Below are 14,489 nucleotides of genomic sequence, written 5' to 3' on the forward strand. Positions count from 1 at the left end.
GAAATTGAGTTACAGTGAACCCTCGTTTATCACGGTTAATCCGTTCCAGACTCTACCGCGATAAATGAATTTTCACAAAGTAGGATTCTTTATTTATAAATCGAATAGTTTTGCAGTTAGAGTATAGAAAACCTGTTTACAACCTTCTAAATACGTTTTTTAGCATTATTAGAGCCCTCTAGACATGAAATAACACCCTTTAGTCACCATTACACTCGTATTACCCAATATATTAGACAAAATAAGAGAAAATAAGACATATTAGACGTTACAAATATCATTATTATTATTGTACTGTGCATTTAATTACACACACACACAGTTCTTACACACAACCACTAACCTATGAAGGCACGAGCTCAGTAGGAGAGTCTTCAGGTTGTAAGCTGGAGCGCTGATCGCACCCTCAGAGGACACAGACGCCCCTGGGAAAACCCTTGAAACAGCTGACAGTCTATCTTCACATTGCTCCTTACCCTTCTTACTTGCGCTATAACGCACGATAAACCTCTCACGCGGTACTCCGCTTACTTAAAAGTATTGTGCAGCACCTCTCAGCTTTGGAATTGGTTGTTTTGTTTCTCTCTCTCTCTCTCTCTCTCTCTCTCTCTCTCTCTCTCTCTCTCTCTCTCTCTCTCTCTCTCTCTCTCTCTCTCTCTCTCTCTCTCTCTCTCTCTCTCTCTCTCTCTCTCTCTCTCTCTCTCTCTCTCTCTCTCTCTCTCTCTCTCTCTCTCTCTCTCTCTCTCTCTCTCTCTCTCTCTCTCTCTCTCTCTCAGACATTCTCTGCTCCTGGCGGAACTGTCATCTCTGACTTGTCATGGAGCACGTTTAAACTTTTGAAAAGAGACACGTTTGTTTGCAGTGCTCTGAATGAAGTTTTTTTTCTACAACCTCCTGTGTCTCTGTGCAAATCTGTGACTCAAGCGTGACAAGGTGGTGCAGTATCTTCTTCAGCAGGTGCGTCGTTGTCCTCTTCTGCTGAAGGAGTACTAGGAGTAGGCAGTGGGTGTCTGGGTGCGTGGCTGAAGAACATCTTGATAGGCAGTTGCTGGCGCTGTCTTTTCATATGCGTGAGGAGGCTTTTGTAGGGTATTGCCATCTTTGATCATATCCAAGAGTTTCACCTTCTCCTGGATGGTAAGCATCTTCCTCCCGCGCTTAGTTTCATTGTCAGAAGGCTTAGAAAAAGCAGCACGTTTTATCTAAGCCCCACGATGGCTCCTAAAGTTCTCAGAAAGCGCATGCGTAGTGACGTAAACGTGTATGAGAAAAAAATCGCGATAGAGTGAAGCCGTGAAAGTCGAAGCGTGATATAGCGAGGGATCACTGTATATCACTCACTTTGCAAAAAACATCCCTTGAGAGTCCATGAATTCACTGTCTCATGTAACCTTTCAGGATACACTACTGCGTGTGTGCAAAGCGAGCGCATTGGAGAGCACGGTCAGTGCTTGGCTGCCTAAATATGAGTGATCCCAAACTGTTTTGTTGTGTGGTGGGTGCAGCAACACGCTGTACCAGTGCATACTCCCTGGCCTGACCTGACCTGAAGCCAGTCTATAGTAGATTTACATAGATGTTTTGGATTATTGCCTTGGTTCACCAATCTTCTGCCTTGCTTCAGCAGAAGAGCAGACGGATAACCCACCTGACATTAACTTGTAGGTCACCTTGATCCCCAACCTAATTGGCGTGTGAAAATAAAACCCACCCAATAGGCACATGCTTCTTACTGAAATAAAAAAATCCATTTAGACACAGGTTTTTTTTTTCTTGACCCCTATGGGGCTGTGTACTAAATCAGTTTCACTTAAATTGCATTTTATAGAGGATCCAAAGTTACTCACCAATGGCAATATAAAGCTTGTGTTCAAAACAAGGAAGCCTCTTCGGTTTGTTAATCTCTAGTACACTGACAATGTTAGCCTCACTGTCTGTTGTCATGCAAACCATGCGGTGGTCTTGCAGTGACCATGATGCTAGTGCATCTTTCAGACCTTGCGCAGTGATGTTGCCTGTGTGGTCTTCTGGGAAGCAGGGTGTTTGCAGACAGTAGCTTTTGCAGTTGCCAGATTTTGTTGATGAAATGCACCGTCAAGGAGAGGTATGGCTCAGATGTTCGGATTGACTGTAAATCCATTGTGGGAAAATGTGAAACCTTCTGCAGTTTATGCGTCGGTGTTTGGCAACATGAATCATACAATTTTTAGGCAGAGCTGTTTGGCTGAAATATTTTCCGCCAGACAGGGTGTATCTTGAGTCTGAAGTATTCAAAAGTTGTGTGAAACCATCCTTCTCAACTGCTTGTTTTGGTACCATATCTTTTCCGATGTAACTGGTCATGGCATTTGTTATGTCATGCCATCTGTTGCTTTTCTTGTTGGCACTTTTTTTGCAGAATAATTCCACTAAAGTTTGTTGAGTATGTTTTTGTGCTTGTACCTTGGGTGATATATACCTGTCATGGTTCATATTCAGAGTGGTGGTAAGTTCACAGATGGTGAGAACAAGTTAGTTGTCAAGCTGTCTTTAATGGCAACTGATTTCCAACATAGTTTGCAGATTTCCATCTTTTGAGCAACCTTGAGTCTTTTCAAATCCAAACCACCTCCACATGAGTGAGGATAATCCATGTCTTTCAATTAAATCCAACAACATAGATAGTGAGGCTGTTTTATCCACAGGGGCGGCATCTTTAGGCAGATATGTTAGCTTAACTTGTGGTGCGCTGACCATGCATACCTTTGCGTGTTACGTTTTGAGTCAGTGAATACATAGTCTCTCAAGGTGTGTTTTTGATTGTTTGTTTTTTTACAAAGTGAGTGATATACTTAATAATTTCATCTCCGACTTGGTTAAAACAATAATTAAGATATTATTGGAGACAATACATATCATACACTCATAGTCAAAAATAAGTTTTAGTACACAATACTTTCCTCATAACAGTGGTACAAGTATGCTGTAAAGGTCCATGATTAGGCAACCTCTTGCAAAGCTGATCTGTCATCTGCTATTTGAGAAAGTTGTAACCAGCTTGATGTAGAATATTGTTTTTCATTAGAGACGTCCATTCCTTAAAGAATTAAGGCAGTCCTAAAAGTCTGACGAGGAGCAAAAAGGTACTAATTTTTTTTTTGTTTGTTTTTGCAAGTTTATGATTTCCTAATTTTTCCCCTCTATTTGATCTGAAAAAAAATATGCCATTAATTAAAATTGTTTAAGGTATGTTTCATGGAGTCAGAATATTCAGCTATTAAACTACATTTTTTTGTGCTATATCTGTTTTTTGCTACAAAGTAAAAAAAAGCTGTTTGAATTTTCTCGAAGTGTTGTTGTAATTACATCATTTTGGCCAGGGGTTGTCCATATAACTTCATGATGGGAAAAGGAGCTGCTTCTGTGCCTTTTGTGATCCAGATGTTGTGAATTCATAGTTGGCCATTGGTAGTTACAACTGTGGAAATGTCAAAAACAAAACAAATAATGAAAGCTTTCCCTACCAATTCCTTCTGCAATAACTCCTGCTGATTGTCTTCTGACTACCTATTCAAAACTTCCATCTGCTGCATCTTCCTTTTTCTCGGAACTTCTCTTCTCACTCATCTTCTCCTAAGGGGAGTATCTGCCCTTTTACAGAACTGAAACCAGTTGCCTGCACATCACAATTTATTAAGAAAATATCCATACTTCTAACCGAAGGTTGTAAACCGGATGGGCTCAGGGCTCACCGGATGTACGGACACGGCGCGCGCCTACAACGTGCTTGCGAAAGGAGTCACGGCACACACCAACTGTGACAACGCGCGTGCCTACAACGCGCTTGCGAAAGGAGTCACGGCTCAAACCAAAGGTCCATGCTGTGACAACGCGCACGCCTACAACGCGCTTGCGAAAGGAGTCACGGCTCACACCAACTGTGACAACGCGCGCCTACAACGCGCTGGCGATAGAAGTCATGGCTTAAACCAAAGAAAACACAGAAACGAGACTTCGACCTGTGAACTAAACCTGAGGTGCAGCATGCACACCAGGTTGTACGGCCGCCCGGATGCGACTGCCCACACCACCGCATATACCCTCCATGATATGTCTTCACGCAGCGGCTTCCCACCGAGGCGCATATTGCGCTGTGGCGCTCGCCCCACAGTCAGATGCAGCGGCCTCCCAGAGTCAGTAGGTGGCCCCCAAACAACACAACCTGTTGAAGCGGTCGGTGTCAGCGAAGGCAACAGACTCGCGTCTCCACAAAACGAAATCGCTTTAGTACAGATATGCCTATTGGATTAAATGACATTTCCCCGGACGCACCCGCAATCCATGATATGTCATCCATCCACATATCGGATGGAACAGAAGCTGATTGCCATTCTAGGATTTCCGATTCGCTAGCGAATCGCGGGGTTTACTTGTAGCAATTATAAAAGAAAGTTACAGTGCAGAAACTATTAATGTTAATACAGAATAACATTCCCATCAGTGATTTCCATTTTCAACATGTTTTCAATTTTGTCAGCATAATGCTTTACATATTTCACTGTTCTTCCTGATCCATAAATTGAAGCAATACTTGAAGCACTTTTGTTGTTTCATAAATGTTTAATTTTTATGTATTTTTTTGACAATTCCAACACATTTATTGACTTTAAGAATGTGTATTAGATTGAGTATAACAAAAGAGAAAAGCTACGAAGCGCTGTTAAATCTGAACATATGTGGCAGACACCAATTTCAAAATGTGACACATGGTGCTGGGAAAGAACACTACGTGCTAGAACAAGGGACAGTTGTGCCGATGTACAGGGCTCGCAGCGTACCATAGGGCAGTAGTAGAACAGTAATATATGTATTCAGAAACGTTGGTGCGATACAAATGCAGAGCAGGTTAAAGATAATGAAAGTATTAAAATTCAAAAGTCTCAAAAAAAATGATAAAGATCGCATTAGCGCAAACAAACTGAAATTCTTACTCAGTGAAATAACAGAAACAGTGAAAAGAGACCGAATACTGTATATTGTTCGGATTTAAACTTTGTCGTCTAATTCATGTTACTATCAGGGAAAAGTAGTGTTTCTTCCCAATAAAGAGGCGTGTCCGAAAGAATTAAACGGTTTGGTGTAAGTGAAATCCAAATATGCAAAGACGCGAAGTGGGGGTTTGGAAAGAAAAGCCCTCTAGTGTGTGTGTGTGTGTGTGTGTGTGTGTGTGTATATTTATAATGTCCCCCCTGACAGTTAATTGAGTGATGGATAATGAAGGTTTTACTGTATTGATTAGCCAGTAAACAATATATTTCTGCTGCATTAGATTTTGAATACACTTCTATATCTATACTTTTTAGTTACCGCCATGGAGGAGGTTTGTTTATTTATTTAAAATTGCCGCTCTGAAGTTAATCATAAAGTACTGTATAATTCTGTTTGTATGATGGTTTGCCTTTTTGTGTGTGTGTTTGATTGGGAGTAGGTTGGGTTACAAAAAACTGTTCTCAAATGTATTGCTTGTTTCTGGATTTTTTTTCTTGGAAGCTTTCTTAATTTAGAGTGAACAGTGTTCATCCTTATTTTAATTAAACATTGCACCTATGCTTAGAGTAAACTATGTTATGTGTTATTGAACCTTTTCTGTTCCTTCAAATTTTTATTTGGCATCATGTTTTTTTTGCAGCCTTTGTTGGAGAGCAAACTGAAATCATTTAGCATTGGCAAGATGTCTGCAGCAAAAAGAACTCTCAGCAAAAAGGAACAAGAAGAAATTAAAAAGAAGGTAATGGGAAAAACTTTTTTGGCTTAAACCCCTGTGAAAATCTGCTGTATGGTGCTCTGGCTTTATTTGTTAAGCACAATTAATTTGATTTTAAATTCTTGTTTAGTAGTCAGCATGTTAGTTTTATAGTATCAAGGTGATATTTATCTCTTATTTTTATTTATTATAAAGGATAGCCAACAGACAAGTTCTGCATTTTCAAAATCAAGTTTGTAATTTTAATTGAAAATATCAGTGCTTAAGGTCCCTTGAGTCTGAAGTAACATGAAAGGGAAAGAAATCATTTTTTAATTTTTTTTTCCCCTACTGAAAATGTAAGGGCCTGTAGCCTTCCTTTTACTTGTCCTGTGGTTTAGATGAGCTGCTCACACACACACACTATGGGCATTAAGTTTGTCTCAAGTTTACCATCCCAAGAATCTACTGTTCTTTGATTGTTTTCACTCCCAGCCCCAAGTTCATGGTGTTTACACCTGAGTCTGTTACAATTTAGGGGAGAGAGGTCCTAAAAGTTATGAAGAAGGTTTATGACTACCAATTAGGTTGTCTTTTTTTTTTTTTTTTTTTATTTTATTTACTCTGAGTTTCTTTTATTTCTTCAATTTTAATTATGTATTTAAATAATCTTTTGAGACAAACATTGTTGACTGAAATTGAAAAACGGCAATATTCAAAACAGCAAAGATAAAAAGATATGTTTGTATATTTTGCTGTTCCAGAAAGCCACACCAAATTTAGTTTCCACTTCATACTCATTGGTGTATGCTGCTGCCGCCTTCTGTGGCAAATCAAATGTCTATATCTTATAGTAAATTGACTTTCCAGTTTTTCCTTGGATTGAATAGATCGAATCACACTATTTCAAAATCTTTCAAATTTTCAACTAGCTTTCCTTAGAACATTGTTATATAGTAAAGCAAGACAGTTCATTGTTTGCCTGAGCATTTTCTTGAATGAATGTTGACACACTGTAAATAAGAAAACCAACGCACTTCACATTAGGTAGTGAAAATTGCTGGGGCCCAATGTTAGTGATATTCTGATACAGCAATATATTGTGATGAAAGTATGTGTTTTTGTTTTTGAAATATATTAAGTATATAAATGTTGTTCTACGATATACTATATTGCAATTCATTTGACTGAAGATGATGTAAAAATCATTCATCTAAGCAAAAATGTAATTTATGTTGGTCCTAGATTTAAATAGTTTTCAACTATTTTGACATTCTTCTTAGGCTGTGTATGTTCAATTACAATGCATTGTATCACACACACACACAGATTGTACGTAGCCTGACTTTTATACTGGTTTAAGTCTTTTTTGAGATGATGTTTTTATACAGTATATACAATGTGCCTTTCACCCAGTGATTGACATTACAGTTGATCATGTTTGAAAATTTTTTGAATATTAGCAGATTCTATTTAAAATTCCTGAGGATACTGTAGATCATTAACGTGTAGACCTGTATACACTAGCAACACATATTGAACTGTTCAGTTTTCAAATGCAGTAGCACCTCAGGCATTACATACAGTGTAAATTAAAACATATTTAAATGTCCTTCAGCATCTCCTTATGTTCTTTGTTAAATAACAGCTAACAATGGTTTACACTATATCCATTAAATTATGATATATAGGAATGTGCATCAGTAGCAAGAGATTCCATGCATTAAGTTAGTTGATGTACACAATATGATGAAAATAGGGGATTTCTGTTTCATGGCCCTCCCAGAGATGCAAATTGTTGGAAATGTGTTAAGGATCTCTGTTTCATGTGTATTGATGAGACAAACCATTGATTGGCTGATGTTAATCAGTTAATGAATTATCAAACTTCAGTTTTTCAGAATTTGTTGGTAAGACTCCCAACTTTATTTTCTCTGTAGCAGTGGTGTCCATCTATTAGATTTATATCAAAGTAACTGAAGCACACTTGTTTTAATAAACAGATTAATACAATTTATTGATGAAAACAAGGATTTTAGAAATGTTGACTGCATGTATAGACATAGAAGACAGGATGCAAGACAAACATACTGTAGTAGAGGCTGTCTGTTTACTGGCTATTTAGAGTTCTAATTTATCATGGCATAGACAAACAGTTTTATGAAACCAAACCTTCAAGGATGATGATTTGTGGAGTTGTGTGTTGTTGCTCCAGGTTTAAGAGGAAGACTAATTTTGTGTTGGTTACATGGTCCATTACCTGTGGTGTGATCTGATGTTGCCTTCCTCAGCTCGCTGTCAGGCCCTTTGCTGAGTTCTCTGCAACATCATAGGGAAAAGCGTTAACTCTTTCTGGCACAAGAGTGTATGTATTGAACTTTCCCTTCTTCAAGTAGCCCTGCTTTTCTGTCTTCAACAATCCTCAGTCACTGAAACAGAGCTTGGCTTAGCAGAATGGTCCTTGAACACAGTGTAGGGTGTTAAGCTCCGAGGCTTTATGGGGAGTTTGCTTTCAGCTTCATAAAGAGAACTGGGATGAATGTAACTAGTTCTGATTAAAGGTTTAACCTCTGGGCATTGTCACTTCAGTTCCAGATCCAGAGTCTGCTTATAGATGTCTTATTTTGTCCATCACATCCAACCAGTTCAGTAGGTGGTTAGAAACAAAATTGAATGTTTGTTTATTTGGGTGCCTTTTTTCCTAAAGGAGTCTCTACAGAGGTGTCACCTCTACTCTGATTAACACCTTTCAGATGAAGTACAGAGCTGACCAGACTGTTGGTAGAGCTGCAATTCAGCCAATCACTTTAGCTTTTTGTTAGTGCTGGTGCTGGATTTCTGCATTCCTGTTAAATCTGCTGCCTTAAAAGGCCTTGTGTGACAATGAAACTGCTCATTTCTGTTCTACAATAGACCATCTTGTTTAAGTTCAAGTATCTGTACACCCAGTTGTTGAACAGAGCATTGTTTAAAAAGAAATGACACTTAAGTGTTTTCTGTCACACAGTGAGTATAGCACAGGAGTTGTACCAGCTTCACACATTAGAAACACGTACAGTGGAACCTCTGGTCACGACCGTAATTTGTTCCAAAACTCTGGTCGTAACCTGATTTGGTTTGTGACCCGAAGTAATTTTCCCCCATAGGATTGTATGTAAATACAATTAATCCGTTCCAGACCGTACGAACTGTATCTATACTAATAAAAGGCAAAGCCCTCACTGACTCACTCACTCACTGACTGACTGACTCACTCATCACTAATTCTCCAACTTCCCGTGTAGGTGGAAGGCTGAAATTTGGCAGGCTCATTCCTTACAGCTTACTTACAAAAGTTAGGCAGGTTTCATTTCGAAATTCTACGCATAATGGTCATAACTGGAACCTCTTTTTTGTCCATATACTGTAATAGAGTGCACCTCCATGGCCGTGGGAGGCGGAGTTGTGTATCGCATCATCACGCCACCCACGTAATCACGTGAACTGACTGTGAACGCAGTACGTACAAAACAAGGGAGAGCTCCACGCAGGGAAGCGAACCCGGGTCTCCTACCTGGCACCTTTCACTGTGCCACCATGCCGCCTGCATACAAACTTAAAAGGTTTAAATAAAACAGAAATATATACCATTATTTTTACTTCCTTAACTTGTGGAGGGTGTATCCTGTAGCAAAGCCCTAACTTTTTTCATGAAAGCCCCTTTCAGTCAATAAGCCTTAAAAACAGGTGTAAAGCTAAACTTGCAGCACCGCTATTCAATTACACTTGCCTAACGCCTCTCCTAAGGGGACATACTGTGGGATCTGGGCATCCGTCGAAGCACCAATCACAGGCCCGATTAGAAAGCGGGAAGCTGTGATTTGTCGTCTCCCTCCCATGTAACAATCACAGCCCGTGTTACAACGCACTATGTATGTATGTATGTATGTATGGATGTATGGATGTATGTATGTATATATGAAGAGGATGGATGGATGTATATGTGTGTGTTTATGTATGTGTGTATATGTATGTGTATATATAGTAATCCCTCCTCCATCGCGGGGGTTGCGTTTCAGAGCCACCCGCGAAATAAGAAAATCCACGAAGTAGAAACCATTTGTTTATATGGTTATTTTTATATATTTTAAGCCCTTATAAACTCTCCCACACTATTATAAACATTTCACGCACAATTATACAGCATAAACCCTCTGTATTCTCTTAGATATTAGGTAAGATTCGTTGAAATTATGTATGTAAACACAGTTTACATACAGTAAAACCTAAATATTATTTTAAAGATATCGAGCGTCTCCGATATCACATATGTTACAGTCATTACGACAGACAGGCCACCAGCAATAAATACGTACAATGCAAGAAAAATTGTATACAGTAAAATGTGTGTACAGTGACACTAAACTATGTACATGTAATAAGTAATTATGGTTACTCACCAACAATGACACGACGACTTGTCTGATAATGATGAGTTTAATTTTACTGCACAACAAAGGATAGTGTTACAGCTCTTCTAAAGGAGCCTCTTCAGGCGACTGTTTAGCACCGCCGTTGTTCTTCTTCCATCACTCTTCAATCCAAATCCCTAAAGCAGATTCCATCCAGACTACTGCCTTATCACGTCCACTGGCAATTCGTTTTGCGCCCTGGTTAAAGGACACTGCAGCCGTAGATCTTATATGCTTTTTCCTCCTTTTTAAATAAAAAGAATCATGGACTCACTTATGCTGTAATGGTGTCCTGCAGCGGTGTAGCTGTTTCCTTCCTTCAGCATATCCAAAACTTTTACCTTTTCTGCAATCATTTGCATCTTCTGTTGGCGCTTGGGCACGTTAATGCTGAATGAGTGAGATTAGACTTACTGGTTAATGCAGCACTCTGTCGCTGAGCCAATCAGCAGTACACAGGAACTTAACCGTGTGCTTTGATTGGGTAGCTTCTCAGCCATCCGCCAATAGCGTCCCTTGTTTGAATTCAAATGCGTCCCTTGTTTGAATTCAAATGGGCAAATCAACTGAGGAAGCACACGTACTGTAGACCGCAGACATCCGCGAAGCAGTGAAAAATCTGCGATATATATTCACATATGCTTACATTTAAAATCCGCGATGGAGTGAAGCCGCGAAAGACGAAGCTCGATATAGCGAGGGATCACTGTATATGTTGATATGTGTGTGTGTGTGTATATATATATATATATATATATATATATATATATATATATATATATATAATGTGTGTGTGTGTGTATATGTGTGTATGTATGTATGTATGTGTATATGTGTATATTTGTATATATGTGTATATGTGTATATATATGTTTACATAACCTCTTTAACACACTACTTCTCCGCTGCGAAGCGCGGGTATTTTGCTAGTGTAAAAATATTTTTTTAAACCTTTTTAAGCACAAAAATAGTTAATTACACCATAGAATGCACAGCGTAATAGTAAACTAAATGTAAAAACATAGAATAACACTGAGAAAACCTTGAAAAGAGAAAAGTAACATTGCAAGAATTCATGCTATAGTCTTACGAACCACTCACTGTAAACATTTTTTTAATGAGTTTTAAGCACGGGGAAAAAATGAACATTTGAAAAATCCGTAATTTTAATAAACAACTAAGAAAAGTCAGGGTTCCCATGCGTCCTGGAAAATCTGGAAAACCTGAAAATTTTGAGGGTTATTTTCCAGTCATTGAAATGACCTGGAAACTGATCGAAATGGCCAAATGTCCTGGAAATAATCTTTCTTGTCCTGGAATTTTATTTCTGTTTTCGCTTTTTAATTTTTCTGTTTGAAACAGCTTGCTGTTCGTAAGTCTAGATATGATGACAGCTGAGCTAGGTCGTGGCCTCTGCTGCGCAATGTCTCCACCTACTGAGACATGTATAGACAATTATATTTGAGTTTTGACCCTCGTTGCTCTAGCTTGTCAGTAGCTGACAGGAGAACAACAGAACATCAGTTCATCACTTGAAATTTCTGCTGAGTGCATGACTGTAAGTATGACCACAGTGCATATGGTGCAACTGACAGTTTTGTTACTTCATTCCGTCTGATGTGGACCCAGGTCGCATATTAAACATGTCAAGTAAATTGGCGATGCTAATTTCTGTTAGCCTGTTAATGGCAATTTCCCATTAGGTGTTAGCATATTATTTGAAGAAGACAGGTCTAAGGAGGCCCCAGATATTAGAAGCTTGATAAACCTAGGAACCTGTGGTCTTCATACAGTTCATGGAAGCTTCCAACAAGGCGAGAAGGAAAGTGGATGGAAGATAGGTGACAAACTAAGAGCCCTTTGGCAGCTTTTTCATGACACATCAGCCAGATGGGATGACTTTATTGAAATTACCAAAACATCAACATTTCCTCTAAAATTCTGTGCTCACAGGTGGGTGGAGGACTTGCCAGTGGCAGAGAGAGCACTTAAGATGTCGCCACATGTTGAAATATTTGTCGACAATTACAAGAAACTGCCAAAGAGTAAAATGCCAACGTCAACATCATACACTGTGGTCAGAGAGGCTGTTGGTGACCCCCTTTTTGAGGCAAAATTACAGTTTTTTGCCTATGTGGCAAGGCAGCTGAAACCCTTTCTTGAGACTTTCCAGACTGATGCCCCCATGATGCCATTTTTGGCAAAAGACCTTCAGGCTCTTCTGAAGAGTTTGATTTCATGCTTTATGAAGAGGGAGGTACTGGATAACATCAAAACACCTGTCCAAATGCTTAAAATTGATGTACTGGACAAAACACTCCATTTGCCACTGAAAGAGGTGGATCTTGGCTTTGCCACCAAACAAGCTCTTGAGAAAGCCTCAGAGAAGCTGCTTGAAAAACCGCTGCCGGGTCAACAATTCCGGAGAGAATGTGTAGCCTTCCTGTCCGCAACAGCAAAGAAACTGCTGGACAAATGCCCTTTGAATTATGCAGCAGTAAGGCACATGGCATGCCTAGATCCAGTAACTATGATCAGCGATGAAAGGCGTGCCATCTCCATGTTTGAGAAGCTCTTACAGCTGCTTCTTAACACCAAATGGCATACAGCAGAGGACTGTGACCAAATCCTGAGTGAGTACAAGATGTTCCTCACTGAAATGGTGCAGCACCATAAGGAGGAATTTCAAGGGTATAGAAGTAGCTCCTGTCGGCTGGACACATTCATGGGAAGATTTGCTGGTGACAAAGCAGAGTACGCAATTCTGTGGAAATCAATGAAAGACCTGTTCACATTGTCACATGGGCAAGCAGCGGTCGAAAGAGGGTACTCTGTGAATAAGGACATGCTGGTTACAAATCTGAAAGGAAGGTCTCTGATGTCTTTTCGCCTAATCCAAGATTCTTTGACTGGTGGCTCATTTGATGGAGTATTGCCAAAGCCGCTCTTGCAGCATTGTAGAAATGCCAGGATGTCCAATACCTTGATGATGAAAAAAAGAAGAAAAAGGAAACTGAAAATGACAAGCAAAGAGAAGAGCTCCGCTCTGAAATCACAAAAGTGGCAGCAAAGAGACAGAAAATAATCACTAGCATTGAGGCAATGCAAGAAGATGCAGATGCAATGGCAGAGAAGGCTGAGAGAAAACAGGACTTTACACTGCTCACAAAATCTAATGCCTATCGTAAAAGTGTTGCTGAAAAAAAGAAAGAGGTCATTGGTCTGGATGCAGTTTTATCAGACCTCAAGGAACAACACCAGCATTGTTTCTAAACCTAGGCCTACACCAGATGCCTTTTTCATAGGTTACACTACAGTGACGTATAGATTGTTTTTTTTTTTTTTTCCAATATACTGGAGTTCAGGCTCTTATCCTTTGTTCCTAGTATTCTTTCTAGTTTAACCAAGTTTTCAACTCAGGAATTGATGGCAAGGCTATCATGATTTAAAATGGATGTATTTTGCTTCTTTTCCCACAAAGATAAGTTCTTTATTATAATCTTTGTCGTTAACTTATGCAAATTCTACAGCTGCTGTATTCCCAGTAAAGCTACCAGTTGAAAGTTAACTCTGACTTTGTTTTGTCGCGTGCCAATTGTTGCATATATTAGTGTTATAGGCATCATACACATGATATAGGCAATAAATTGGCTTTATGCAGTTTTGTTTAATACAAACATTGTACATAAATTTATTTGATACAAACAATGACATAATATGTAATATGCAAGTAACTTTTACTGAAATTAGGTCACTATGGTAGCCTATTTCATAGTGTGATCAACAGCTCTATACTGAACATTATGGAATTGCTCAGTATATGTCAGTGTTTGGATAGTTTTCCACAATCCAAGAGGCATTTATTTCTTTAAAAGAGTTTTGCAGTTTAAAACAGTGTGTAACAAAAAGAGGTCAAACAACTCCATTATACATCAGTGCATTAATTGGTGTTGCCTTTATGTAATTTAGCATATCGGTGACACTAAGTCCCTGCATAATCAAAGAGAAATTAAAATGGCGTTAAGCCTGCGACTAAAGTGTATGACTGCATGACCAGATCCTGTCATGAATTTCCGGAAAAAGCTCCTGGAAATGTCCTGGAAAATGATTCCTTAACACTAGAATTACCAGAGCCTACGAAAAAACTCGTAAATCCGTCCCACCTTAAATCGCGTCATAAATCCGTTTGCACCTCTCCGCCAGAGTCCTTTGTCATCTGAATGTGCTGATAAAGCTACTAGCAGCCAGCTATTCCATCCCCCCACCGACTTAGAATGAACTTCTCTCCTAGTTCAAGCCTTGCCTTGATTTGATTA

General features: G+C 39.2%; 1 protein-coding gene across 1 annotated transcript in view; it reads left to right on the forward strand.

Annotated features, from left to right (window-relative positions):
- u2surp (U2 snRNP-associated SURP domain containing) overlaps window positions 1–14,489 on the forward strand; it is a 90,569-nt gene that overhangs the window by 20,949 nt on the left and 55,131 nt on the right. Inside the window, 1 exon segment of the mRNA XM_051922909.1 lies at window positions 5,669–5,767. Coding sequence (XP_051778869.1) covers window positions 5,669–5,767 — 99 coding nt within the window.

This window comes from Erpetoichthys calabaricus, chromosome 2 (genome assembly GCF_900747795.2).
Source record: "Erpetoichthys calabaricus chromosome 2, fErpCal1.3, whole genome shotgun sequence".
NCBI lineage: Eukaryota > Metazoa > Chordata > Cladistia > Polypteriformes > Polypteridae > Erpetoichthys > Erpetoichthys calabaricus.